Source organism: Delphinapterus leucas, chromosome 19 (assembly GCF_059928025.1).
Source record: "Delphinapterus leucas isolate spDelLeu-1000000601 "Yukka" chromosome 19, BTC_Dleu_Yukka2, whole genome shotgun sequence".
Lineage (NCBI taxonomy): Eukaryota > Metazoa > Chordata > Mammalia > Artiodactyla > Monodontidae > Delphinapterus > Delphinapterus leucas.
In genome coordinates, this window is record NC_143147.1 from 23,234,106 (window position 1) to 23,260,784 (window position 26,679).

Below are 26,679 nucleotides of genomic sequence, written 5' to 3' on the forward strand. Positions count from 1 at the left end.
CTCTTTTCTTCCCAAAGTACCCTAGAGAAGGCAAAGGCAAGCTTCTGTGTCTGTCAAATGTAGGTGGTAGAGCCTGGGATTACTAATCTTCCATCATTACAGCCCTCCAAAGCAAATAAATGCACGTGTATACACAAACGCAGACATTAAGAGCCAAGGAACAGGATTTCCCTGGTGGCCGCAGTGGTTAAGAATCTGCCTGCTAATGCAGGGGACACGGGTTCGAGTCCTAGTCCGGGAAGATCCCACATGCCGCGGAGCAACTAAGCCTGTGTACCACAACTACTGAGCCTGCCCTCTAGAACCCAAGAGCCACAACTACTGAGCCCGCATGCTACAGCTACTGAAGCCCGCACTCCTAGAGCCCGTGCTCTGCAACAAAGACAAGCCACTGCAATGAGAAGACCTCACAAGGAAACGAACAGTAGCCCCCACTTGCTGCAACTAGAGAAAGCCTGCAAGCAGCAACAAAGACCCAACACAGCCAAAAATAAAAAAAAATAAAAAAAAAAAAAAGCTGATAAGTAGAGAAGGAGTAAGCTGCCTTCTTCTCTCCTACCCTTTCCAGGCTATGGTTGGTCCCACTGCTATGCTCAAAAACCTCTTAAAAAATATACAACAGAAGCTAATTCCACATTCTCTCATCCTTGTCTTTTCTAGCAGCCTATACAACAATCTTGATTTTAGCTACATGACACAAAAAGCTAGTTTACATTTGCGTATTCAAATTCTCCTAGGTGGTCACTGGTAACTTCAACATTCATACTGAGAATCATTCCAGTGCTTTAGTCTAGTGGATCCCAACCCCGAGGCCACATTAAGTTCACTGGAGGGAAGTTTAAAAAAAAAACTGACTGATGCCTAGGATCCAACTCAAACCAATTAAATCAGAATCTCTGGTGCTCAACATTGCTAATTATTAGAGAAATGCAAATCAAAACTACCATGAGGCACCAGCTCACACTGGTCAGAATGACCATAATTAAAAAGTCTACAGGGGGCTTCCCTGGTGGCAAAGTGGTTAAGAGTCCGTCTGCAGGGCTTCCCTGGTGGCGCAGTGGTTGAGAGTCCGCCTGCCGATGCAGGGGACACGGGTTCGTGCCCTGGTCCAGGAAGATCCCACATGCCGCAGAGCGGCTGGGCCCGTGAGCCATGGCCGCTGAGCCTGCGCGTCCGGAGCCTGTGCTCCGCAACGGGAGAGGCCACAACAGTGAGAGGCCCGCGTACCATTAAAAAAAAAAAAAAAAGAGTCCGCCTGCCAATGCAGGGTACACGGGTTCGTGCCCCAGTCCGGGAAGATCCCACATGCCATGGAGCAGCTAGGCCCGTGAGCCATGGCCGCTGAACCTGCGCGTCCGGAGCCTGTGCTCCGCAACGGGAGAGACCACAGCAGTGAGAGGCCCGCGTACCGCAAAAAAAAAAAAAAAAAAAAGTCTACAAATAGCAAATGCTGGAGAGGGTGTGGAGAAAAGGGAACCCTCCTATTCTGTTGGTGGGAATGTAAGCTGGGGCACCTACTGTGGAGAACAGTATGGAGGTTCCTTAAAAAACTAAAAATACAGTTGCCATATGGTCCAGCAATCCCACTCTCCCACTCCTGGACACATATCCTGACAAAACTATAATTCAAAAAGATACACGCACCCCTCCCCCATGTTCACAGCAGCACTATTTACAACAGCCGAGACTTGGAAACAATCTAACTGGCCATCGACAGATGAATGGATAAAGGAGATGTGGTATACACACACACACACACACACACACACACACACACACACACAAAATGGACTATTACGCAGCCATAAAAAAGAATGAAAGAATGCCATCTGCAGCTACATGGACAGACCTAGAGATTACTGTACTAGAAGTAAGTCCAAAAGAGAAAGACAAATACCATATGATATCACTTATATGTGGAACCTAAAATATGACACAAATGAACTTACCTACAAAAAAGAAATAGACCCACAGACAGAGAACAGACTTGTGGTTGCCAAGGGAAAGTGGGGTGAGGGAGGGCTGTATTGGGAGTTTGGGACTAGCAAATGTAAACTATTCGATATAGACTGGATAAACAACAAGGTCCTACTGTACAGCACAGGGAACTATATTCAATATCCTGTAATGAACCATAATGGAAAAGATTATGAAAAAGAATATATATATATATATGTACGTGTGTGTGTGTGTGGTGTGTGTATATATATATCTATCTAGCTCTGGGATGCAGGGTCTGTTCATTTCTTTCCTTTTCTTTTTTTTTTAAAGTTCCCTAGGTGAATGTGATGTGCAGCCAGGGTAGAGATTCTCTCTAGCCCTCAGTTTCTCAACCATCTGAACTCTAAAGACTTTCATTATTATTCTACTTCAACCACTTCAAAGTGTGGCTTGAGATCTTGAAGGTACTACAACTTGTTCTTCCTTTCTTAGAATAATCTCCATATTCAAACCACACAACTACTCCTGCTGAGCCTGCTATTTGCTGTCATCCCAACATCTGTCTTTGGATCTTGCCTCTCCCCTTTCTCAGAGTACGCCAAGTCCTCTTCCGATTTCAATTGCTTCTCTACCGATGTGGCCAGCCATTCTGTAATGTTCTAAGCAGCCCCTCAGATTTCTTCATTTCCTTGTCTTGCCTCTGTAAATACCCAACCAGTCATCAACTCGACAACCTAGGCTGTTGAGTACATGGCTAAAGAAGTCCCAATCAATTGCCAAAAATCCTTCCGTCCTTTCACTATATTGTGCACAGCAGTCACTGCCTCTTAGCCCCAAAAGTCAGGTCCTTGTTAAGGTATTTTTAATTAAAAAAATTTTTTTGGTAAAATATAAATAAAAATTACCATTTTAACCAATTTTACGCGCACCATTCAGTGGCATTAAGCACAATCACAATGTTATGCAACTATCACCACTATCCAATTCTAGAACTTTCTCATCACCCAAACAGAAATTCTTTGTTACGTTTATAAAGTACACTTCCAATTCCGTCATTCCTTACCACAAAAATCTTTCATTGGGCCCTAAAATGCCTACTGAATAAAGATGAATTTCCTTAGTTCAACATTCAAGGCTCTCTATGACTTGGCCCTAACTAGCTTAATTTCTCATTATTCGTGCATTCTAAACTCTAGCCATTCCCTAAAAGATGCTGATACTTACTCCCTCCATTTGGAATATCCACCCTCCTCAATGTTACCCATCCAAATCCTTCTCATCCTTCCATACTCAACTGAAATGTCTTTTCCCCCACGAAGTCTTGTGTTTTCTTTTAAAGTCCCACATCACCTGTCTATATTCTTTTGGCACATTCTACCATATATAATAGTTTTTTCTTTACATCTTATCTCACCCCACAGACTTGAGGGAAACATTGTTCTTGAGGGAAAACATTAAGAGGCATCAGTGGGTTAAGAGCACTCTTGGCCCATTGGACCAGACAACATGGGTTCAAATCCCAGCTCTATCATTTTTAAGTGACCTTGATCAAGTTATCTACCTCTCTGAGCTACAGTTTCTTCATCTTTAAAATGGAGATAAAGGTATTTAGAACAATGCCTGACACACTAAATTTAAAAAAATTAAAGAGCCAAAGAGTCAGTAGATACTAAGGTGGTTAAAGTCAGGAATTTTGCTGTTCTTGGATTGTTCTGCTAATTTTTCCTTGGTTTTGTCTTTCTGTGTCTCTGTCCTAGGCTTCAGGGCTAAGGAGCCAGAATTGGTGACAGTGGGTAAGTGAAAGTTTTTGTTTTAAATCATCAAATGCTTTTCAAGTAATCAGCTTGGAAACTAAAATGGGAAAGAGTGAAAAATCAGATCCTCAACGCTCTCAGGATATGCAGAATTTTTTCTATCACTATAACTTTCCAACTTATAATTATTATTTACATGATTGTATCCCCCACTAGATTACAAACTTGAAAGGCAGAGACTATCTTATTTATTTAGCACCTACTATATGTTAGGCACTGTTCTAAGTGCTGGGAATACAACAGTGAGCAAAACAGAAAAAAAATTCCTGGTTCTAGGAACATAGTTGATGCTTATGCTTATCGAATAAATGAAGAGGAAATTCTAACAATATGGGAATCTTCAAAACTCCTAAAATGTAGATTTCTGGTCCTTGCTGGTACTGTTGTTGCAGAAAGAGTGTACTTATATATGCATATACACATTTATTTTGTTTGTTCTTAGCTTAGGGCTCCTAAGATTCCCTGAGGGTTATAGAGCTGTTACATAGCACTAGGGAGTTACATACTGTGTATATAAAATATAGTGTACTATCAGTTAAACTACTGCATCTGGGAGTAGTTTAAGCGATAGCATTACATTATTGCCTACCAAGGACTTTAACTGGCTGAACTGGATGTGTAGGTTCCCTCGCTGCCTTTACGACAAGAAATTCCTGTTTAAACACTGCCTGCACAAGCCAAACCTATTATTCAAACAGGGACATTTCTGAAAGTGAAGGAGAAACTTATTTGGTATTTATACCAGGACATCAGGTAAAATCCAGGAGTCCTAGCAAACTGGGACAAATAGTCATCCCGTTAGACTTCTTGTTTCCATTGGTTTTAGGTTGTAATTGTTTCTAGCACAGAAGACCTGTACCATCCATATTCTTCTCTATAAAATGCTAAGATTATGTTTCAAGTTAAAAAGAAGCTTTTCCCAAAGCAAGCCAAATTTTAAATTCTAGTCCAGTCGGCATCTAGTACTTTCTGGGAAGGGGCCTGTTTATGTTACAGAGTCCAGAATCCTGATGGAAGCATGATAAGTAATGTTTTCCAATCAAACAATTAGAAACTTGTTTCTCTTGGATGAAATTTCAGTAGGCTCAAAGTAATTAAATGCCAAACTGCTTTCATACACATTTCCAAATAGGAACTCAAAGTGCAAAATGAATAATGTAATCCTTTAACAAGCTGAAAGCTCAATTAAGAAAAAATATAATCTTTCTTAATTATTAAAGAATATATTTTCTAGGTGTATATTGGATTTTAAAACTATGAAAACACAGAAGCTAAAAGATACAGAGGTCATAGTAGAATTTATTGCTCTTTCCATACCTGACTCATCTGTTGAACCCTGTAGGAAGATTTGTAAACAGTTATAATCATTGTCTTTTAAAAAGTTGCTTAAGGAGATATCTAAAGATGCATGGTCTTTCAAAACCCAAGCTAAATCTTTGGTGGGCACTGATATAATCATTTTTATTACAGTTTTAGGGAAAAACATATGATTAACTGTGCGATACCCATGTTGACACTTATTGTGATTGTGACACTTGATTACATCAAAATGTTCACAGACCTCAGATTTTCGAAAATGATATTAACTATTCAATTAGTTTTAAAAAGACCTGGTTTAAAATACTGTTTGTGAAAACTTACATATGCAATATAACATCCTAATTTTCTAGTCTTAGAAAAAAGTGTAATGATATGGTACTGTATGTTCAATGGAAGATTACTAAAGACTATTTCTTTCCCTTTACAACTTAAATAATATGATATATATTTTTGACTCTATAAACTGACTCCTTTATCGACTAAATATTAGAACATCCATTACACAGTACACAGAACTTACCTAAAACAAGAGCCTCAAACAGACCTCAAAAATAGTTTCTTCAAAGCACAATTCCAAGATCATATATTTAAAATTCAAAATATTATCCATTCTAAAATCCTCCAACTTGAAAAAAGCACTGTCTAAAACCATGTGTAATGTGTATGCCATGATTTTGAGATACTATAGCAGGAGCTGCTGGCACAGAAGGATAATATACTAAGGTGAAATCAAACAGTAACTTGAGATCCTATTAATCCTCAATATTTTTGTGTTGTAGGTAGTAAGTTTTCTTATTTTTCAGAGGGAAACTGAGGGGAAAACTTTTTTTTGCTTTGCCTACAACAAATTTATTTGTATTAAAAAGCACAGGACACAGAAAACTTTCTACTTAGAATATCAGAAGAATCAGGCAGAGCATATATGTAATAACTAAGGCATTTCTTACATTTCCATTTAATAGCTGTTCTAAAACACAAAATTTTAGTGTTCTGTTTCCCAAGCTAAACCATGCCTTCCTAAAAAGTCTTTATCATCCTGTAGCAGCTATACGTTTAATTCTTTTTTATGTTAACAGGATTTGGTGCTTTCCAAATGGCACCACCACTGGAAAACACCTTTTTTCTGTGTATCATTCTACATATAGCTAAAAATTATACAACAGAAAAAAAGAATATTGACGTTTAGGTTTGAAGGCTTTTCCATCTGTAGCCAGCTAACTACTGTGAAAGCACAGGTGTCAATCTTTTAACCTGAAGGTAAATAATTAAATAAAAAAGCAAAACATTTAAGTAAATGGTGTACCAGGGGTTCTATGAATATTTTATGACAAAGGCTTCTAATTTAAACATTCATGAACAATTTTAGGGAAAGAATTTCATAGAAACATTCTGCTAGCTAATGAAATGGGCTGAAATCAGCTACCAACCACTCATGGTTTTAAACCATAACTATGCTAAAATTTCCTCTGCTCTGCAAGTATTTGAAATAATAATGAATCCAGGATCTCCCAGACTCAAATTATGGCCTATAATAATAAGTGACTGAGAACTCCTAGCTTATAAAAGCACACATAGGATTTTTAAAGGAATGACAAACCCAAGTACAAAAAATTAATGCCTGATGTAGACAATTCATGCTTGAACTATAAGACAGACATGGATATAATGAATTAGCTAAGTTCAGTGAAGAAGATTTAAAAATATCTGACATTTATTTAAAATACTCATATTCACCAATTATCTTATATGAAAACATTCTTTCCCCACAGATGGCCTAAGTGCAGTAAAGGGTTAACTCAGCAGATCTGGGTTGCCCCAAACCTACACATTCCAAAAGTCTTTAGGACTGGCCCCCGACTGGCTCCCGGGAAATAACCTCTGAACTCTTGCAATATCCTGCCTCATATGAATGTCTTAGTATACCTGATGCTTTGGCCATACCAGATGGCTTACGTTAACAATGTGATTTATGGTGAACACCTGTTTTTGTTCACCTGGGGCCTGGGCCAGCTGTATTAGTTCAACCTCTGGGTGAGGAGAAGGGAGGAGGGCTGAAGGCTGAGTTGCTAAGGTCAGTCCCTAAGGCTCACTGACCTCCAATAAAAACCCTGGACACCAAGGCTCAGGTGAGCCGCCCTGGTCAATAACATTTACCTGTGTTGTCATACACTGTTGCTGGGAGAATTAAACTCTATCTGTGCAATTCCACTGGGAGAGGACAACTGGAACTTTGTGTCTGGTTTCTCTTGGATTCTGCCTTAGGTACCTTTTTCCTTTGCTGATTTTAATCTATATCCTTTTGCTGTAATAAACTGTAACTGTGAGTAGAACAGCTTTCCTGGGTCCTTGAGTCCTTTCACTGAATCATCAACCCTGAGGGTGATCTTGGGGACCCCTGACATACCTGTAAATCCAGTAAAATTCTTATTTAATAAAGAAAATTTCTTAATTTCCAAAGAGGCAGAGACAGATTACACACTCAGAGGAATGCCTTCTAGTATGTGGATGCCCTTCTCACCAACAAAAAGGATAAAGAAGGTGGCTCCTGGCCAGGTGTAGAAAGTTGCTTCTGCTTAATGAAACAAGTACTGCCCCCACCCTACCAGCTTCCTTCTTTTCTTCAGTGAGGAGCCAGGTAATCTTCAGGAAGTCTAAGAAATGGAATCCTTAATGCTCTCACCTCAGTTGCTACCACTGACCTACAGCTGAGGAGAAAAGAACTTTCTCAATCCTTCTATCCTTAGATTAATTTTATACTTTTAAAAAAAGGGTGTGTCAGAACCATCTGGCCTGGCCCAAGATCTCATTTTTGTATGCCAAGAGGTATACAAAGACACTCTATCAGCCAGGAGCTGGTCAAGGGCCAGTCTCTTCTTTGGAATGTACGGGGATGGAGCACCCCAAGTCCACTGAGTTAACCCTTTACTGCACAAAGGGATTAGTTCCACAAAGGACTGGTGGGATAAAATATCACCAAGAATTATAGTATTCAAGAGCTCTCTTTAATTTTCACCTTACCCCAAGTGGTGGATAAAAGGGCAGTATTGCCTTCTTGACTGATTGGCAGTTGTTGTATAGTGATAAGAGCACTTTATTGAGTTCTACTACAACACAGCTGCCTCAATGGTTTCACCAGCAAAATGGGAATAGCAATACCTATCTCACAAGGCTGTGGGGATTAAATGAAATATCTGTTCAGAAGTCTTGTTTTGTGGTATCACCACTCAGGATATATTGATAATGCTGTGCTCTGTCAGATACTTGGGATTTCAAAATTACCTGGTTCCAGGTACTCAACCACTTCTGCAAGGATGAGATTTAATACACTTCAAGGCATGAACCCCAGAAGGTGCTAGAAGAAGAAATTAATAAAAAATTGCTCCCTTCTTTCACGTTCCCTGGTTAGGATACATTTCTTCAAAATAGTCAATGTGTGGAGGTTGGAGTATGTCGAGGGCAGAGAGTACCTGGGAAAAGGAAAAAAAAAAAAAGCCAAATTTAGAGAAACAAAAAAGAAACAAAATATGACATAAATACAAAAAAACACTGTTAACTCATTAATGATTTTAGGCTTGGTTACAACTGAACACTGAGATTAACTAAATTTATCAATCAAGAAACATGGTCCAAAACATTAAGATAGGTTTTGTAAAATCACTTTCAAAGACGATTTTACTTATGCCAATATCAGAGAGGCAACTGGGTTACACTACATGCTACCAGGACCCCTGCACAGGGGAGTGCTGGAAAGAAATGCCCGATTTTTAATAATCAGTGTTGCTTTAAGAGCATGAGGAGCCATATCTACCATTCATTCCTTTACTCCTCTGTTCATAAAATGTTTACTAAGTGCATTCTATCTGGCAGGTACTGTGGGAGGCTCTCGGGGAAAGCTGATTAATAAAACAGATAATCATCCCTGTTCTGGAGACCATGGGAGAGGAAGGCATTAAACAAATAGTTACACAAAAATCTAATTGTGACATTTATTATTATGAAGGGAAAAAGTAAAGAGGAGTGGGAGAAAGAGCTTCCCTGAAGCAAAACTACTCTAAGAGTTGAAGGGCGAATAGGTGTTGGTCAGGCAATGTAAAGGCACTGAGGCAAGAAAGAACCAGGCAGATTCTAGAAACAGAAATGCCAGTGCTTATGGAACACAGTGGGTGGGAAGAAAATAGACTAGGATAAAACAGAAGAGAAAGGCAGGGTTATATCACACAAAGTCTCTTTAAATTATGGTAAGTGTTTTGGATCTTATTCCAAGTACAAAAAAAGAAGTCACTAGGGTAGGAAAAAAAGACTTTAAGGCATCTGAAATTCAAGTCCTTTATAAAAGCAGCACACTACCAATGTAACTTCTGCCATCGAAACACAACAAATAGGCCTTCTTTCCCTACCAGCTGTTTATCTACTCTTTTAAGCCCCATCTATGATGTCACACCTAAGAATCTGAATCTATCTTGCTAATGAAAACTACCAGGCTCAAAGGATACAGAAGAAATTATTTAACAGGAAATAAACTGTGTAGTACAAGTTCAAATTTTCTGATCTTTAGCTTAGTTTTTTAAGAAAAAAATTTTTTTATTATGGAGAATTTCAAACATATAAAAGTGGGCAGAATAGTATAAAGAATACACATGTAATCAAGACCTGGCCTTAGTAGTTATCTACACATGACCATTCTTGCTTCATCTATACCCTCCACACTACCTATATAATTCTGAAGAAAATACAAGACTTATTTCACCTATACATCAGTAAATATCTCTAAAAGATAAAAACTTTAAAAAAGTACAATTATCAAATCTGAAAATTTACTGTTTTTCAATACCATCAAATATCCAGTGCTCAAATTTCTAATTTTCTTATTTTTTTAAAAAAAGTTTGTTAATCTAAATCAGGAGCTGAAGAAGATTTATATATCATGGTTGATTTATGTCTTTCAAGTTTTACCTACAGATTTCTTTCTCTTTTCCCCTTGCAATTTATGTATGGAAGGAACTTTGTTCATTTTAAAGGTTATTCTTTTTTCAGCCAAGAGTTTTTCACTTTAAAATTTTTAATTAAACTAAAACCTCCTGTATTGAAAAAGCTTTCATTCACTTTAAAACCAGTTAAATATAAAGGTTTTAAAATAGTTTAGATGTTTTATAAAGAATATCTATATTTCCTTTCTGAATTAAAATGTTTATACTTAGACTCTTCGTATAAATGGAAAATAACAGATTTTCCAGTTCCTTCAAAGAATAATTTTTATCATATGAAAGATAAATTATTTCATTTCTATATTTTTAAAAACCTATAATTAGCTAGTGTCACAAATTCACATAAATTCATTTCTCATTATGTGATAGAAAAAATTTTAACATGAATATTTGATGCTTGTGGAAGGCAGTTAAAAATTAATGTTTTACTTGACATCTTTTGGACTCTAAGCTCTGAATCTGAACAACATACATCCTGTCTTGGGGGAAAACAGAATGCAATGAGTGACAGCGTCCATTAGACAAAGCTATTTTACACTTCAAATCTATCTGCTATAATTAGAGGTTATCTAAAGGAAAGTGACAACCATACATTTTAAACCTTGACAGAGAAGAATGAGGCTTTCTTACTCCAAATTTGATGAGGCTTTCTGTAGAAAAGCCATATAAAACAGGGTTAGACATTTGCACCAAAGCATTTAGCTATGATTCTTAGCTTTGAAGGTACAATATTTTAAACTCTGCCTGGAATTTCTGAAATGGCTGTTGTCTTATACTCCTGTTCTCTCTACCACCTCAAAATGTTTATCGGATGATGGCATTCCACAGTGTTCCTAGGTGGCAAAAACAGTGCTTAGACCATTAGAGATGATACATGAATCTCAGAAGTGGTGTAAATGAGGAAGTGAGAAGGAATAGTAGCAGAGTTTCAAACTCCAGACTTCATGCCTGACTCACTATTTAAAAAGCCCAAGTCCTTCTATAACCCCTCTACTATCTGTGGGAATAAAGTACGTGAGATTAGCCTTATGATGTAAATAGGAGGACCCTTGTAAAGACTTTGACTTGTAAAGAGTCAAAGTATCCCAAAATACCACAGACTCGTCAGAAGATCTCAAATACAAAAAAAAGCAAGCAGACTTGTTTAATTAAAAAATGAACTAAAGCGGGCTTCCCTGGTGGCACAGTGGTTGAGAGTCCGCCTGCCGATGCAGGGGACACGGGTTCGTGCCCCGGTCTGGGAAGATCCCACATGCCGCGGAGCGGCTGGGCCCGTGAGCCATGGCCGCTGAGCCTGCGCGTCTGGAGCCTGTGCTCCGCAACAGGAGAGGCCACAACAGTGAGAGGCCCGCGTACCGCAAAACAAACAAACAAACAAACAAAAATTGCTGTGAATAACTGCAATCCTAAATGTAAAGACTAAAAATTTAACTGTTTGTAGAGTGCATTCCCATATTTGTGCATTCCCATATTTAAGCAAAGGAGCTCCCACCTCCCCATTCTCTCACCACCACCCCCACCCGGAATACATTTCAAGTTCTTTAAGGTAGCGACTATTACTATTACTATTTTTTATAGAGTTGTAAGATATAATAAAGTATACAAATCCTAAGTGTATAATCTGATTAATTTTTACATACAAAGTGTATAACAAGATAAATATTTACTCCATGGTTAAAACCTAGATCAAGAAATTAAGGATTTCAAGGCCCCCCTTGCTCCTTTCCAGTCAAAATCCAACTCTGCTCAGAGGTTACGATTATTCTCATTTCCATCACCACAGACTCCTTTTGCCTGTCCTTGAACTTTATACAAATTGCATCATAATGAGTGAAGACCTTTGTATGTGGCTTCTTTCATTTACTGTTACGCCTGTGAGATACACCCATGTGTGGATCCTCATCCTTTTTATTGATGTGCAGTATACCATTATATGAACTAACACAATGTATTTATCCAGAGTACTGCTGGCAAACTTTTCGGTTGTTTCCAAATGGTATCATGAATAAAGTTTCTATGAACATTTTTGTACATGTCCTTTGGTAGATGTATGCAGTCATTTGTCTTGAGTATACCAAAGAGTACAACTGCTGGGTCATTGGGCAGGTGTATATTTAGCTTTAGCAGAAACTGCCAGGTTTCCTAAGTGGTTTTACGAATTTACATTCTCACCAGCAATGATGAGTTTCAGCTGATTCGCATCCTTGTCAACACTGGGTATTGTCAGTCTTTTATTTAAGCCATTCTGGTAAGTATATAGTAGTATCTCACTAGTCTTAATTTACATTTCTCTGATGACTAACAACTTTGAGCAATTTGTCACATGCTTATTAGCCACTTGGTTATCCTTTTATGTGAAATTCTTAAGTCTTTTACTGATGGGTAAAAATTCTTGATCTGTAGAAGCTCTTTATAAGATATATGATGTTTAGATACAGAATTTACAGTCTGAAAAATGTCAAGTAAAATACTTATTTCTAATGGTCTTCCTCAAATGCTAAATATTTATTTTAAAACTTGTTCTATCACATAATATATTCTGGAAACAAGTTTTTTGTTGGATAATGCCTGAGGTCTGTCTTTTCATTCTCTTAAACTTCTGATGAGCATTAATTTTTAATGTTAATGGTGTCCTGTTTAACACTTTGTTTTAAAAAAGGTCAATGCTTTACTTCTCTAGTTAAGAAATCTTTGTTTATTTCAGTCATGAAGACATTTTCCTACGTTTTATTCCAGAAGCTTTGTAACTTTACTTTTCATATTTAAGTCTATGATCCATTTTGAATTAATTTATGTATATGTCAAGAAGTAGATTTTTTTCATATGGATATCTAATTGATTCCTGTTTATTTATTTATTTTTAAAAGTCTTCATTGAATTTGTTACAATATTGCTTCTGTTTCATGTTTCGGTTTTTTGGGCACGAGGCATGCGGGATCTTAGCTCCCCAACCAGAGATCGAACCTGCACCCCCTGCATTGGAAGGCGAAGTCTTAGCCACTGGACTGCCAAGAAAGTCCCTGATTCCTGTTTATTGAAATGGATAGCCATTTCCCTCTGGATTGCAGTGGCACCTGTCTTGTAAATCAGGTGGACATGTATGTGTATGTCAGTTTATAGACTCTATTCTGTTCCATTAATCTATTTTTCTGTCCTTGTGCTGCCTTGATTATTATAGCTTCAAGTGTGAATCTCCAACTTCGTTCAACTTCTTCAAGATTGTCTTGAGTATTTTAGGTCTTTTCCACTTCCATAAACTTTAGAATGTTTGTCGATTTCCACAAACACATACGCATAAAACCCTGCTGGGATTCTCTTTGGGATTACATTGAATACATAGTTCAACTTGGGAAGCACATGGGTATTAACCACAGTGAGTATTCCAATTCATGAACGCAAGAGCCTGTATTATTTTAAATGCATCAAGAATATGCTCAGTACCACAAATTTTAGGCACAGAGCACACAAGACCAAATCCACTGATAAGTAACTTATTCTAAGTATCCTTTGCCTTTTCACACTCCTTAGCAGCAGGACCATTAGCAATAATAATGTCTGCAGCCAAACAGCTTGTCTGCGTTCAGAGAAGGGTCCTATTGGTATGATTCTTTATCCTACTTATGAACCTAGAGAGGCCTTATTTGAGTTCAGTCAGACTATACAGAGGAAAACAAATGATCCCCCTTTGCCTTCACTACCTCCTCTTTTGCCTCCTCTACTCCAGAACTAAAAGGTTGGGAAAAAGTAACTCCAAGAGAGATCACTGAGGTTACCATTCCAGACTCCGAGATTTCATATTTTATTTCCCTGTCACTTTCACTCACTCACTTACTCTTCAATAGACTGACTACCTACCGTGTGCTTAGTGCTATTGCCTAAGGACAAGAAAAACCCAAGAACTCTATTACAGGGCCTCTTAGCAGGAATCAATAGGTCCTAAGGAGGCACTGGATGGGCATTAAAGGACTAGTAAAAGTCTAAAATGACATAAAAATTATGTGTATATGTATTTTTCCAAAAGAGGGCTCATGGCATTCATCAGGTTGTCAAAGAATGAAAAAACCCTCAGTCATCCGTTTTCCATGCCGATAAAATGACAACTCTGTGTGTGTGTGTGTGTGCGTGTGCGTGTGTACACACACACACAAGTGCACAGATGGGCAAAGTAGAGAATATTTTGTCAGATTTTATAATAGCTCAGATTCTGACTAGACACTACTGAGAGGCCTGAACAACATCAATCTTTAGAAAGTTAAACCCACTTCTGTTTCTCTAAGTTGCTACATCAAGGCGAACCTATCCCTTTAAGATGAACCTATCCCTTTAAGATGAACAACCTTTAAGGAAAAAAATGTGGCGTGTGTGTGTGTGTGTGTGTGTGTGTGTGTGTGTGTGTATCTCAATCAGTCAGATCACCTGAAATCAATGAATATGATACAATGACTTTGAAGATTCTGTTCAAAAGAAAATCTAAAGGCTTCCAGGGTTTTGCAGCTATTCTCTGTCACATAAAAAGCCATCCAAATTAAAATCCAACCTTCCTACAACAGCCAGGTTAATCTTTCTAAATGCCATTTTCATCATGACATTCCTTTCTTTTCCTTCTATTCAATCAAATGTTAATCTCAAAAGGCTCATCTTAAGGTTTCTCCCTGTTTAAAGCATCTTTGAGGTTTTAAGTCCATGACAATTACTCTCTTTTTCTTAATAGTACAATACTTGTCTGTCATCTTTCACCTGAGAAGCTTTAAAAAAATACAGCTACCGGGGTCTCAACCCCAGAGATTACAATGTAGTAGGTCTGGGATGAAACCCGTGAATCTGCATTTTTAAGGCTCACTTGGTGATTCGAATATATTTCTAGGTTTGGTTGCCCAGCTTTTCACCATGCGCAGAACACACAGTGTCCTGTATTAATGTTTAACCATGCAGGCAGTCCTCCCACAGCACTGTTATCACAGTATCACATTACTAAACTCCTTGAGGGTGGAAACCCCTAGAAGCTGATGTAGTTTAGGGATATAGGATGTGCACAATAGATGTTTACTGAATTAATGAATATGGGCCCTGAAGCAAGACAGATTTAGACTTCAATCTGTGCCACCTTGACCTTGGGCAAATTACTTAACTCTAAGCTTTGGTTTCCTCCTCTGTAAAGTAGGGATAATAAGCCCTGTCTGACAAGACTTTTAAGTATTAAATTAATATATGTAAAGCATCTACACATTTTCTGACACTTGGTAACAAATGCTTAAACACCTGGTCCACTTCCTTCAAAAAAGGACCATGTTTTGAACTTTTCTTTGTACTCTCCACATGACCTAGCACTGCACTCTGCACACAGGACACAATTAATAAACATCTGTTGTCTTAACTACATCAAATACCAGTTGCCTCTTAGACTGGCGTTCCACACATACCAGGTATGCTGGCCCTGAGATGCTTTTGTAGATCTCAGTGCACAGCATAAATTCATTATGTATAAAATAGTGGTGCCATGATGTCCCATCTCCAACTATTTGCCTCACTTTTGAACATTCCCACAGAAATCACAAGCACTGTCTTACGATACAGCTCAGGAGCTCGAACAGTAGTTGCTGTGTTTTAATATGTGTGATTTTCAAGACTGCAGTTTGTTTCTTTTCTTACACTACTCACTCTGACACTATCTTTGTAACTTAGTTACTCTATAGGAATGAGTCATGAGCAAAGACAGCAACATATACAGATAGCAGCCTATTACACCATCCCTCCTTTATAAAAGAAGCCAAGATAGGTTTGAATAAACCATTGAAACCCTTAGAAAGTGAATTTCTGATGCCACCTTCAAAATATTTCTTTATTGTGGACCCCTTTACTTGAGTCTCTGACAATGTACATAAGGTTTGTACTCTTTGATGCTGGGGTGGCACTCACTCAGGCAAATTCAAGACATAACAAAGCAAGCACTAGACATCATTCTAAAATCACTTCCAAAATTTCAGGGAACAGTCATAAAATAGCAACAGGAATGATGTTTTCAAAGTTACTGAAACAAACAAACACATTGCTAGGCAGTCCCAACTGAATGAAAGACAAGCAGTTACTTTCTAAAAAAGTTTAAGGAAAATGGATTTCAAGAGGGGTAATCAATAAAGTGAAATGTGTCAAACCAAGGAGCTTCAAGTGAACGTATTATAAGTTTGATATTCCTAGTTTTACCAAATAGTTCAAACTTTTACAAATTTATCTCTTAAAGTGTGACCTACACTTCGGCCAAAGTTCTTCAGATTCCTGTGCAAACAAGCAGTCAGGCTCACAAGAAATTACTGGTTTCCTGATTCTTATTTCAGCAATTAAAATAGCACTGGTTGAGTACCAAATGCAGAATGTGAGGCAGTTTTTCTTTTCATATGAAACTGAAAACTAAGAGTCCAATGCTAACATCCCCCAGGTAAATTTTACACATACCAAACTTTTAATTCAGGATTAGTTGAGAAGAAGCTCTCTCAAACCACTGTGATTCTATTTCCCCACGAATCCTGCCATCTCCAAACACAGCCATAAATAAGATAAACTATGTTATCTTTAAAAGCTGTATTGTTTTTAAGAGGAGAAACTTTTTTCTCACATCTTTAACCTCTGGTTTAAAATATTAAAAGATATAAATAACATTTAAAATCAGGGGCCAATTACTTCTATTTAAATCACTCAGACTACGTATTATACTCTATTTTTATGTTGTACATTAGTATTGTTCCCAAGCTAAATATTAACATTTGCTTTAAATCAATTAATATTTATCTATCAATAAATCCTAGAATTCACTTAAACTTGCTCATTCACAAAAAAGGTCTAATTTGTCTCAGGTTTCCAAATCCCTTAATATGGTACATGTACCCTTTTTAACTCTCTTTTGCTCTTTACTAATATAATCAAACATACTTAGGAAATAGTTTATCCCAAACACTGATTTCACTTACATTATCATGTTTAAAAAAACACAACATCTTCAATTCCCGGAAGACCCTTTTGCAAGAGACCAGATTCTGGAAGACGTTGGGCATCTTTTTGAGTGCTACTCTCTTTCCATCTCTTGGATCTGTTACTGACCTAAAGACACAATATTTAGGGGGAGAGGAAAAAAGACAGAGAAATCAATCCCAAACTTTGTTCTTCAATGTTTCAGAGCATGACAAATACCTTTATGTTATTAAAACACTCAATATTAAATCCACTTAATAATGCTTCAGGTATCAGTGAGAAAGATTAAAAAAAGTATAATCAAAGAGAATGTTTAGCCTACCCAACTCATTTGCCATGCTTTTTTCTTTTTTTAAAATCCCTGTCTAAATTTCTATAAACACTTAACCTTCCTGAGAGGTCACTTAGCAATACATCGGAGGTAGGAGGGCTACTAGTGGTAAAGCCATTTTAAAGACGGGAGAAAAAGTATTGAACATTAACATGACTGAAGTCAAATTAGTTTTATGCTTTATTTTCAGAACCAAATTCAAGATGGAAGAAGTGTTCATTCAGATGTGGTCACTTTTAGTTGAATGTAGAGAATACAATTTGAGTATTTTGGTTTCTTATATAAATGAAACATCTTTTAGTAGTACGGGTTTCAGGACACAACAGTGTCCCCTCATGAGTCTGAGTGGCAGCTTAGGGGCTGTAGCTTCTAGGTTATGTTAACTTCTTCCCTTTTGTTTCTCAGTTCTTGGTATGATGGCTGCCCCTTGTGGTTACTCTCTTTAATAGCTCAGTGTCCACCTTTTCTCTCTTTTAGCCTTCTAACACCTATATTGCCAACTCCTTGTATTATATTTCCCTGTGTTTGAAATACTAATGTGTTTCCATTTTTCTGATTGGACCCAATCGATACATATTAAATCAAAGAGTTTTGCTAAACATGGCCAATTGGCCATCTGGCTAATCGAGTTTCCATGAATTAACCTAAAGCTTTTTTCCTTCGACCCATCATTGATGACTGGTTGTCTTTGTAGAATTTATTCCTGTCAGATTTATTTTGCTAGATTCCTATCATGCTCGGCTACCATTATCTTTCATTTTCTGTTTCAGCCATTCAATGCTTTGGCTATTCCTCCCAGATTTGTATCATTTTGAAATCTGGTCGGTATGTCATCAATGCCTTTATCCAAGTTGTTAATTAAAGTTTAGAACAGGACTGAGGACAGAGCTCTGCAACAGATACAACACTAGAAGCCATCTATGAGGCCGGCATCCAATCATTAATCTGTGTATGGTTAGTCAATTAATTATTTATTTAATTAACTACAATCACTCAGTTTATTTCTTCATCTTGTCCACAAGGAAATAAGACACTCATCAAATTGCCTTCCTGAAAATAAAACATTCCTATTTTTTACCTAAAAATCATACCAAACTTCTTTATGAATATCATCACTTCTTTATAAATTTATCTTAGTGATTGCTACTTCCTAAGTTCTTGTAAAACTCCTAAACAATGCATTCTAGTATTTTTAAAACAGCATGAGGACTTCACTTTCTCCCACTGATTGAAAATTTGCTAAAACAATTAAATATTATCATTTTCAAGTCTTCAATAGCTTGAAATGTAATTCAACTAGGCTAAGAGACCTAACATTTTTGACTGTTGTTTAAAAAACACCAACCAAAATCCACAACATTGCTTAGAATCCACATAATCTAGGAAAGTAAAATAGGAAGGAAACCAAATATAATATTATATTGACTATTAACATTTTTTTTCTGTTTAAATACACCACTTCTGTAGCTAGATACTAGAAGATAAAAGTCAATGAAACAGCAAGGAAGGGAAATTCTGGATCATACACTGCACAGTAGTTATTGCCTCTAGAGTCTTCTTTAATCTAGAACAGTTAATTAGCATTTCTTTATCTTTTATGACATTGCCATTTTGGAAGAGTACAGGCCAGTTAGTTTGTAGACTGTTCCTCAGTTTAGGTCTATCTGGCATTTTCTTGAGATTAGATTCAGGTTCTGTCTTTTTCACAGGAATAACACAGATGTCTTCTTAGCACCACGTTAGGAGGCCCATGAAGTCGATTTTTCCCATTACTGGTGATAACTTTGATCACTTGGATGAGGTGTCTGTCAGGTTTCTCCACTGCAAAGTTACTATTTTTTCCCTTTGTAACTATGTAAATAGGCTATTCCTCATCAAACTCTGACCCACTACCTTTAGCACCCATGGATGTTTTTTTGCCTGAATCAATGATTATTACTATGATGTTGCCAAATGGTACTTTAATAATTTTTAATATGTCTAACAGCTAGCCTGCACAATATTAATTTTTAAAAATGAGTAAATTGATTTAACACAATACCCCTTCCAAAGACCTCATGCAGCAATACTTTGCAACTTCTGACTTCTTACTGGTCTTGACCCTACTGTGGTGAGGAAAGCTGCTGTAAGATAAACCCACTCCTGGCTCAAGGTTAGTCCTGTGCCTTGTAATGTTTTAAGGTAAAATTCACAAAGCAGCATTTTACTTTATTATTCATACAAAAGCCAGTCATGCCTGTGGCCGGTAACAATATAATCTCATGAATGTGAATGGCAGTGCGGTAATTTCACGCCATGTTGAGTTTGTTCTCTCTTAACTTGAAGTAGCAGATGCTTTAGTTCAGCACAAACAGTATCACAGAACACAGATAAGTGTGGAAGCCTGTTACACAGGAATTCTTTTATTTTCTTTGTTACTGAAAGGCTTGCTGTGCTTAGTTTCTCTGCTGCTGCAATACCCTGGTTATTTCAACCGCACTTGTTAATGAAGCTCCAGCTGAAGAGATAATGAACAACATTTAGGGCAACTTTCCTCATATCAGAAAATGGAGCCATCCTTCGACCTACAATTCACTTATGACCAGTTACTTTCTCTAAAATACTGTTCGCTCTAAATGAAAACAGTGCATCTGTTATTTCATCTGATTACCTTCATAATCATTCAAGTTATATTAATAGGCACTTACTTCCTCAGTTTTAAATTAACATTTGATTCTGTAAACATTACATTAAAAATAATGCTTTAGAAAGAGAAAAACAAAAACAAAAACAAAAAGTAAAGTTTTAAGGGTTGTGAGAATCTTTTCTTACATCTGCTCCGGGTACATCAATCCTTCTCTGCACTTAGAATTTAAGTTCAACTGCTTTTTAAACAGCCAAAAGAATCCACGAGCCATTCTTCAGAGAGATACAGAGTCAGTCAAAAGAGTACAATACCAAAACAGGAAGCTTTTTAGATATGGTTGTGGTCGTTCTGTTGTGGAGTTTTCTTAATCCCAGGAAACTGTGACCACTGCCACAAATCTGCTTATATTACTGACAAGCAGAAGAGGTGAAATTAAACAAGAGTAAAACTTATCATTGGGGATACTTTCCCAGGCACTAGAATGTTACATTATAATATCTTTTAATTAGTATAACTAATCAGCAAGAGTCCCCAAGAAATTAAATGCTCCTCACTCATTTTATGTGAAGAATCTTTCCCCCATGTATTTTAGCAGTTTTAAAGTTCATGGTGCTAATACAGGTTTTTAACTATCCAAAGCAAAAAAAAAAAAAAAAAAAGAGAGAATGCTTCAACTTGGATTAAGAAAATCAGGTTCTTCTAATTCTAGTCACATTAACTTGTAATCAGCAATTCTCTATTTTTTGCTATACATACTACAATTACTATGTCAACTGTACCAATACAGTACACATCTCAGTAATAGAACTTCCTAGCTAGGCTCTAAATATTTAATTATTGCCTTCACATTCATTTCAAGATTCACTTCCTTAAGAGTTATTTTTACTTGTATTTAGATTAAGTTTCCTTGAGAAAACAATAGCAAACTATGAGACAAAAATAAGTCTAGAAAATGTTTATTTGTCCTTAGTATATATTATATGTTCATGGACACTACAGGTTAAATATGGAATTTATTTGTATGACTCTCTGGTTTTTATAACCAGAACTTCAACAAGCTCTATCTAGCTTGTGTGCACTCTGACATAATATACAGAGTTGCAAACTATTTAGAAGCACAAACCTTCTAGGTTTCCCTGCCCCCACCCAAATACACATAGAAAAGGATTCTCATCTTTCATATTTAGATAATTTGTTCCATCAGTTGGGGTTTTCTGATGTTTGGTTTTTCTTTTTAAATGTTTATCCATATTTGGTATTTGCTGAGTTAGCTCTATATATAAGAAAGCAATCCTTTTCCTTTAAGATACTTATAAATGATCCCCAAATTTGTTAATCTGATTATTACAAGGAAAAAAAGGTCTTACACAGTAGCCAAACCAAAGCAGTGAAATAGTTCGTTCTTTCTCTCCTATACTAACACTACTGATCAGGAGAAGCAAAACATCTACATTTAACTGAGAGAGTTAATAGGAACTTATCCTCTAACTCTGTGTCTAACTAAGTATAAACAGCAATGATCCCAGCAGATGAGACACAGCACTGAGCCATGCTGATCTGTAGTGAGAGACCCAGGAAGGGAAGGAGGAAGAATAAGGAACAGGCAAGCCATCCAATATCAAGCTGTCACATTTATTTTCAAATACTTGTTATTGTAAGAGCTAACTTTTAAGACTGCCTCAACTCCCCAAACCAATAACCATTCAGTAAGTTAAAATATAGGTGAAAAATTATTTAATGCTAATTATTGTTGTCTTGGGAATATTTTATGGTTCTTTAGAGCATGAATTAATTAGTTCCATCCTTACTGTAGATGCTGGGAAGACAGAGACTCTTCCTCCTCAGTCACTGTCATATATCTCTGTGAGAGGGCTTCCCTGGTGGCGCAGTGGTTGAGAGTCCGCCTGCCGATGCAGGGGACACGGGTTCGTGCCCTGGTCCGGGAAGATCCCACATGCTGCAGAGCGGCTAGGCCCGTGAGCCATGGCCGCTAAGCCTGCACGTCCGGAGCCTGTGCTCCGCGATGGGAGAGGCCACAACAGTGAGAGGCCCGCGTACCACAAAAAAAAAAAAAAAAAAAAAAAAATCTCTGTGAGAGTCTGACCGGCCTGCACAAAAGTTGCCACATTGCCTTTGCCTTTTCAAGGGGGATTTTCTCATGTTAGAGGGTGAACATGACATAGCCTAGTCTGCCAAGTTTTCATGGCACACTACCCACAGTCTTCTAGAAATAGACCTGTGAACATTGTATGGGGAGGAAAACCAGCTGCAATGAAGGAAAGGTTTCTGTACAAAACCACAAAGGAAAATAATTCACAACTGCAACTCCTTCTTGCATTTTAACAACTTTGGGCAACAGGAGGTTACAAAGGGTAACCAAAACTAAAACTATGTCACACAAAAATATGCTTGCTTTCAATCCCATTGATGAATTCCTGAAAGATACGTATTCAGTAACAGGAACACTGAGGAATATAAAGATTTTTAAAAAAAATTTAAAGATGGCAGTTTTTGCTGTACATTAGTTTCATAAATGTGGAAGACATCAAATGAAAGAAAAGGACAGTTTTACTCACATAGTAGGTTTATAAGATTATGGCTTTACCAATGTCAAAAATTGTAATGAATTTAGAAACAGAAACTTCACATCATCAGAAAAAGTTTTTAAATTATTATTTTTAAAGATTATTTATTTATATTTTATTTTTGGCTGCGTCAGGTCTTAGTTGTGGCATGCAGGATGTTTGTTGAGCCACGTGGGATCTTTCGTTGAGGCAGGTGGGCTTCTCTCTAGTTGTGGCGTGTGGGTTTTTTGCTCTTCTCTAGTTGTGGCACACAGGCTCCAGGGCATGTGGGCTCTATAGTTGTGGCACGCGGGTTCCAGAGCGCGTGGGCTCTGTAGTTTGGGGCATGCAGGCTCTCTAGTTGAGGTGCGCGAGCTCAGTGTTTGTGGCACACAGGCCTAATTGCCCCGCGGCATGTGGGATCCTAGTTCCCCAACCAGGGATCTAATCCGTGTCCCCGGCATTGTAAGGCGGATTCTTTACCACTGGACCACCAGGGAAGTCACAAAAGTTTTGTTTTTAATTGCCATAGAGAATGCTTTATCATTTGATAGTTTAGTGGTTAAGCTAATATTTTAATAATTAACATAAAATGTAAGTCTCAATATGCTATAAGTTAAAAGTAAACTGTCTGAACACACCAACAGTAAACTGCCATTTTTGAAATAAAAGGGAAAATTTGAATATGGTTTAAAATTATGACTATAAATTAAATTTCCATATTTTCTAGAGATGTATATACTAAGTATACATAGGTGAAATGATATGAGATCTAAGATTTGTTTTAAAATACTACAGTAATAAGTATTGTTGAAACAAAGCAAATATTGAAATTATTGAATTTCAGTAGTAAGTTAATGGGGTCTAATTATTCAAAACTAAAGAAAATGTGTATTTGTAAAATTACAAAATAAAAAAATGAAATGAAAAAAATTTAAATGTTATTCATAATAATGTTAAAAATATCCAATACTGGGATTAAAACTAAGAAAAGCTAAGCAAGACTTTTACACAAAAGGACTAAAAAACATCACTGAGAGAAATTTAAGACATAAATAAATGGAGAAACATACCATATTCATGAATTAGAAAACTACTCAATATTGTAAAAATTTCAATTCTCCCCAAATTGACTTATAGACTCAGTGAAATTCAAAACATGAAATGGTTTTCTGTGAAACTACACAAATTAGTCTTAAAGTTTTTATGGAAATGCAAATATGCCAAGGACAGCTAAGACACTCTTGAAGAAGAATAAGGTGGGAAAAGTTGCCCTACCAGATAAGAAAACTTATTATAAAGCCACAGTAATTTAGCTAATATAATAGACCAATGAAATAGAAATATGGCTCAGAAACATTCTCCCATATTTAGACACTTGGCTTATCATAAAGGTGGCTCTGCAGACAGGAAGGTTGTGCCTTAAGCTAGCGTTTCCCAATTTCAAGCCCATCCGTCTAAACACTGCTCTATAATACTGGGGCTAAGACTCTGCAAACCATGTTTTGGTTTTTCCAGCTAGCTTCAGGTTAGACTCTGCTAATAGAGGGCTTTAGAGGAGACTGCAAGGCTGGAGGAGCAAAAAGGAACAGAGGGCTCTTATCCAGATACATACATAATTCCTACAAATCAATTTTTTAAAAGGGCCTGAATAGGCATTTCACAAGAAAGGATTAATTCAAATGGCCAATAAACATATGAAAAGGAGCTTAACCTCATTAGTCATTTGGGAAAAGAAAATTAAAACCAAATGAGAAAGTACGATATAACCATCAAAATGACTAATGTTTAAAAGTCTGACAATACCAAATGTTTGGTGAAGATGTGGTGCAATGTCAATTCTAATACACTGCTAGTAGAAGTGTAAATTGTACAATCACTTTGGGAAACAGGTTGGTTTTATATACTAAAATGAAAATATACACTGGAACCCAGCAATTTGACTCTCAGGTATATACCCAAAAGGAATTTGTGTACCTATACACTAAGACACAAACAAGTGTGTGTGTCCATGGCAGCCATATCTTTAATACCCTTAAAACTGGAAACAACTCAAATATCCATGAACAGCAAAATGGATAAACAAATTGTTGTATATTCACATAATGGAATACTCTATAGTATTAAAATGAACTACTGCTACATGCAACAACATAGATAAATCTCACAAACATAATTTTGAGCCAAAGAAAAGTCACAAATGAATAATAAGATTTCTATATAAAAAATATATGCAAAGTTAAACTCTAATGTTTAGGGGTGCACACTTAGTAGACAGAAACTATTAAGAAAGGAAGTGGTTATCATAAAAGTAAGGACAATGGTTATCTTGGGGGGGTACTTAATGATGGGGCAGAGAAGAGAGGACTTCTGGGTGCTACCAATGTCTTATTTCTCATATGGATGATGGCTAGAGGTGTGTACTTTGTGATAAATCACAGAGCTGTATGTTTTATTTCGTATTGTTTCTCTCTGTGTGTTATTATATAACTAGAAAGGTAAAGGCTAACTTCCCAGTTAAATTTGAGCATAAAAAAGCATTTTAGATTGAGATCTATATAATGAGTAATTTTTAAAGAGGGTGATTCTTTCCTTTTTTCTTTTCTTTTCTTGTACACATCTACACCAGCCCAATGGATTCTATCATACCTTTCCTTGTGCCACTGGTTCATTCTGTAGAGAGGAGTATACATAACATCTTCCTTATGTTTTGATAGAATTCCAAAAGAATTCGCTTGCTTAAAAAAAAAACAAACGTTTTCTTCATCATTACACAAGAATATGCTATTAAGGAGCATTCCACAGGACAGTGCTGTCAGCAGAATTATAGTAGAACTACAGTCCCACCCCTAATCTAATCACAATCTCCTAACTTCTATTGTGAAGCAAAATGCTGAAGCAGCTACAATATATAGATGTCCTTCAGGTTTTTAATTAGTTAGCCTTTTAAAAATAACCAAACCCCAAAATATTGCAAATACAAAACAGGAGGCAAGACTTCCAGCTGTGGCAAACTGAAGAAATCAGCAAATCCTCTACCAACAAAACTACTCTAAAACTGGACAAATGTGTCAGAAACAACCATTACAGGACTCCAGAAAACAACTAAAGTCAAATGACAAGTTTAAAAGTGTTTATTTATGAAAAATGTAGAACTCTGGGTAAGAACAGTGGAAGTCAGTGGTGTTACTGCTTTGAGTTGCTCCTTATTCACCCCCTACCCCAAGCACAGTCCATGCAGTACCTGGGAAGTGCTGGCCACGGAAACCAGCGGCTTCACTGCCTGAGTCTGCTGAAGTGATTTGAAATGGAAGGCAAAAAACCCATACCCAGTGGCATTGAGAGTAAAACCATTTAAACCCAACTAGAAAAGAAGAGATAAAGCCTACAGCTCTTCTAGCCTGAGGCTGTTGTCCCAGTTGGGAAGAGGTGCAGACTAACAGAAATCCAAAAATTTAATAAGGAGATTCTGGAAATGAGAGCCACAGGGGGGCCTGGTAAACTCTCTATGCATTCCTGGCTAACTGGGGGCTGCGTATATGCTCAGAGTTGACTGGAGAGGTCCTAAGCTCTCCACCTATCAAGGGCTGACTAGGAGGCTTCCTACATATGAAGGGAAGAAATGAGAAGCTTAGCAGAAAGCAAAAGCTGAGGCATGCCTGAAAGCTAGATGAGCTCCCTAATACACTCACAGAAGGCTCAGCAAAGGGTAGAAGCCTTACTGGCTCAAGATGTTTGAGCACAACCTTTAACTAATCACTGGCTGACCACTAAGCTATGGGACTCCAAGAAGGCCAAGGTAAAGATGAAAACAAAAACAACTGAGAAAAAACTTGAATGGCTGCAATCCACAGGGGAGAAAGATCCCGCATACTAAGTCAAGTTACTTAAATATAAGCAAACATACATAACAACAGCAATAATGACAACCTTCAGACATGGGAGGAGGGCTGGGGAGGAATCAGACCCAGGGTCGTTACAATACATTACCAAATATGTCCAGTTTTAACAACAACAACAAAAATTACAAGACGTTAAAAAAAAAAAAAGGAAAATGTGACCCATACTCAGGGGGAAAAGCAGTCAACAGAAACTGTTTCTTAGTGGGCCCAGATGCTGTATTCAGAAAAACTTC

The 26,679-nt window shown here is 37.2% G+C and overlaps 1 protein-coding gene across 2 annotated transcripts in view; it reads right to left on the reverse strand.

Moving 5' to 3' along the window:
* NLK (nemo like kinase) overlaps positions 1–26,679 on the reverse strand; it is a 146,008-nt gene that overhangs the window by 43,261 nt on the left and 76,068 nt on the right. For both annotated transcript variants that reach the window (XR_002647724.2, XM_022596157.2), the window contains exons 2-3: positions 17,023–17,152; positions 8,487–8,542 (exon numbers count right to left, since the gene is read on the reverse strand). Coding sequence is in view for 1 of the 2 variants with exons in the window: in XM_022596157.2 (XP_022451865.1) it covers positions 8,487–8,542; positions 17,023–17,152 (186 nt within the window). In the remaining variant the exon portion in view is untranslated. The remainder of the gene's footprint in view (positions 1–8,486; positions 8,543–17,022; positions 17,153–26,679) is intronic.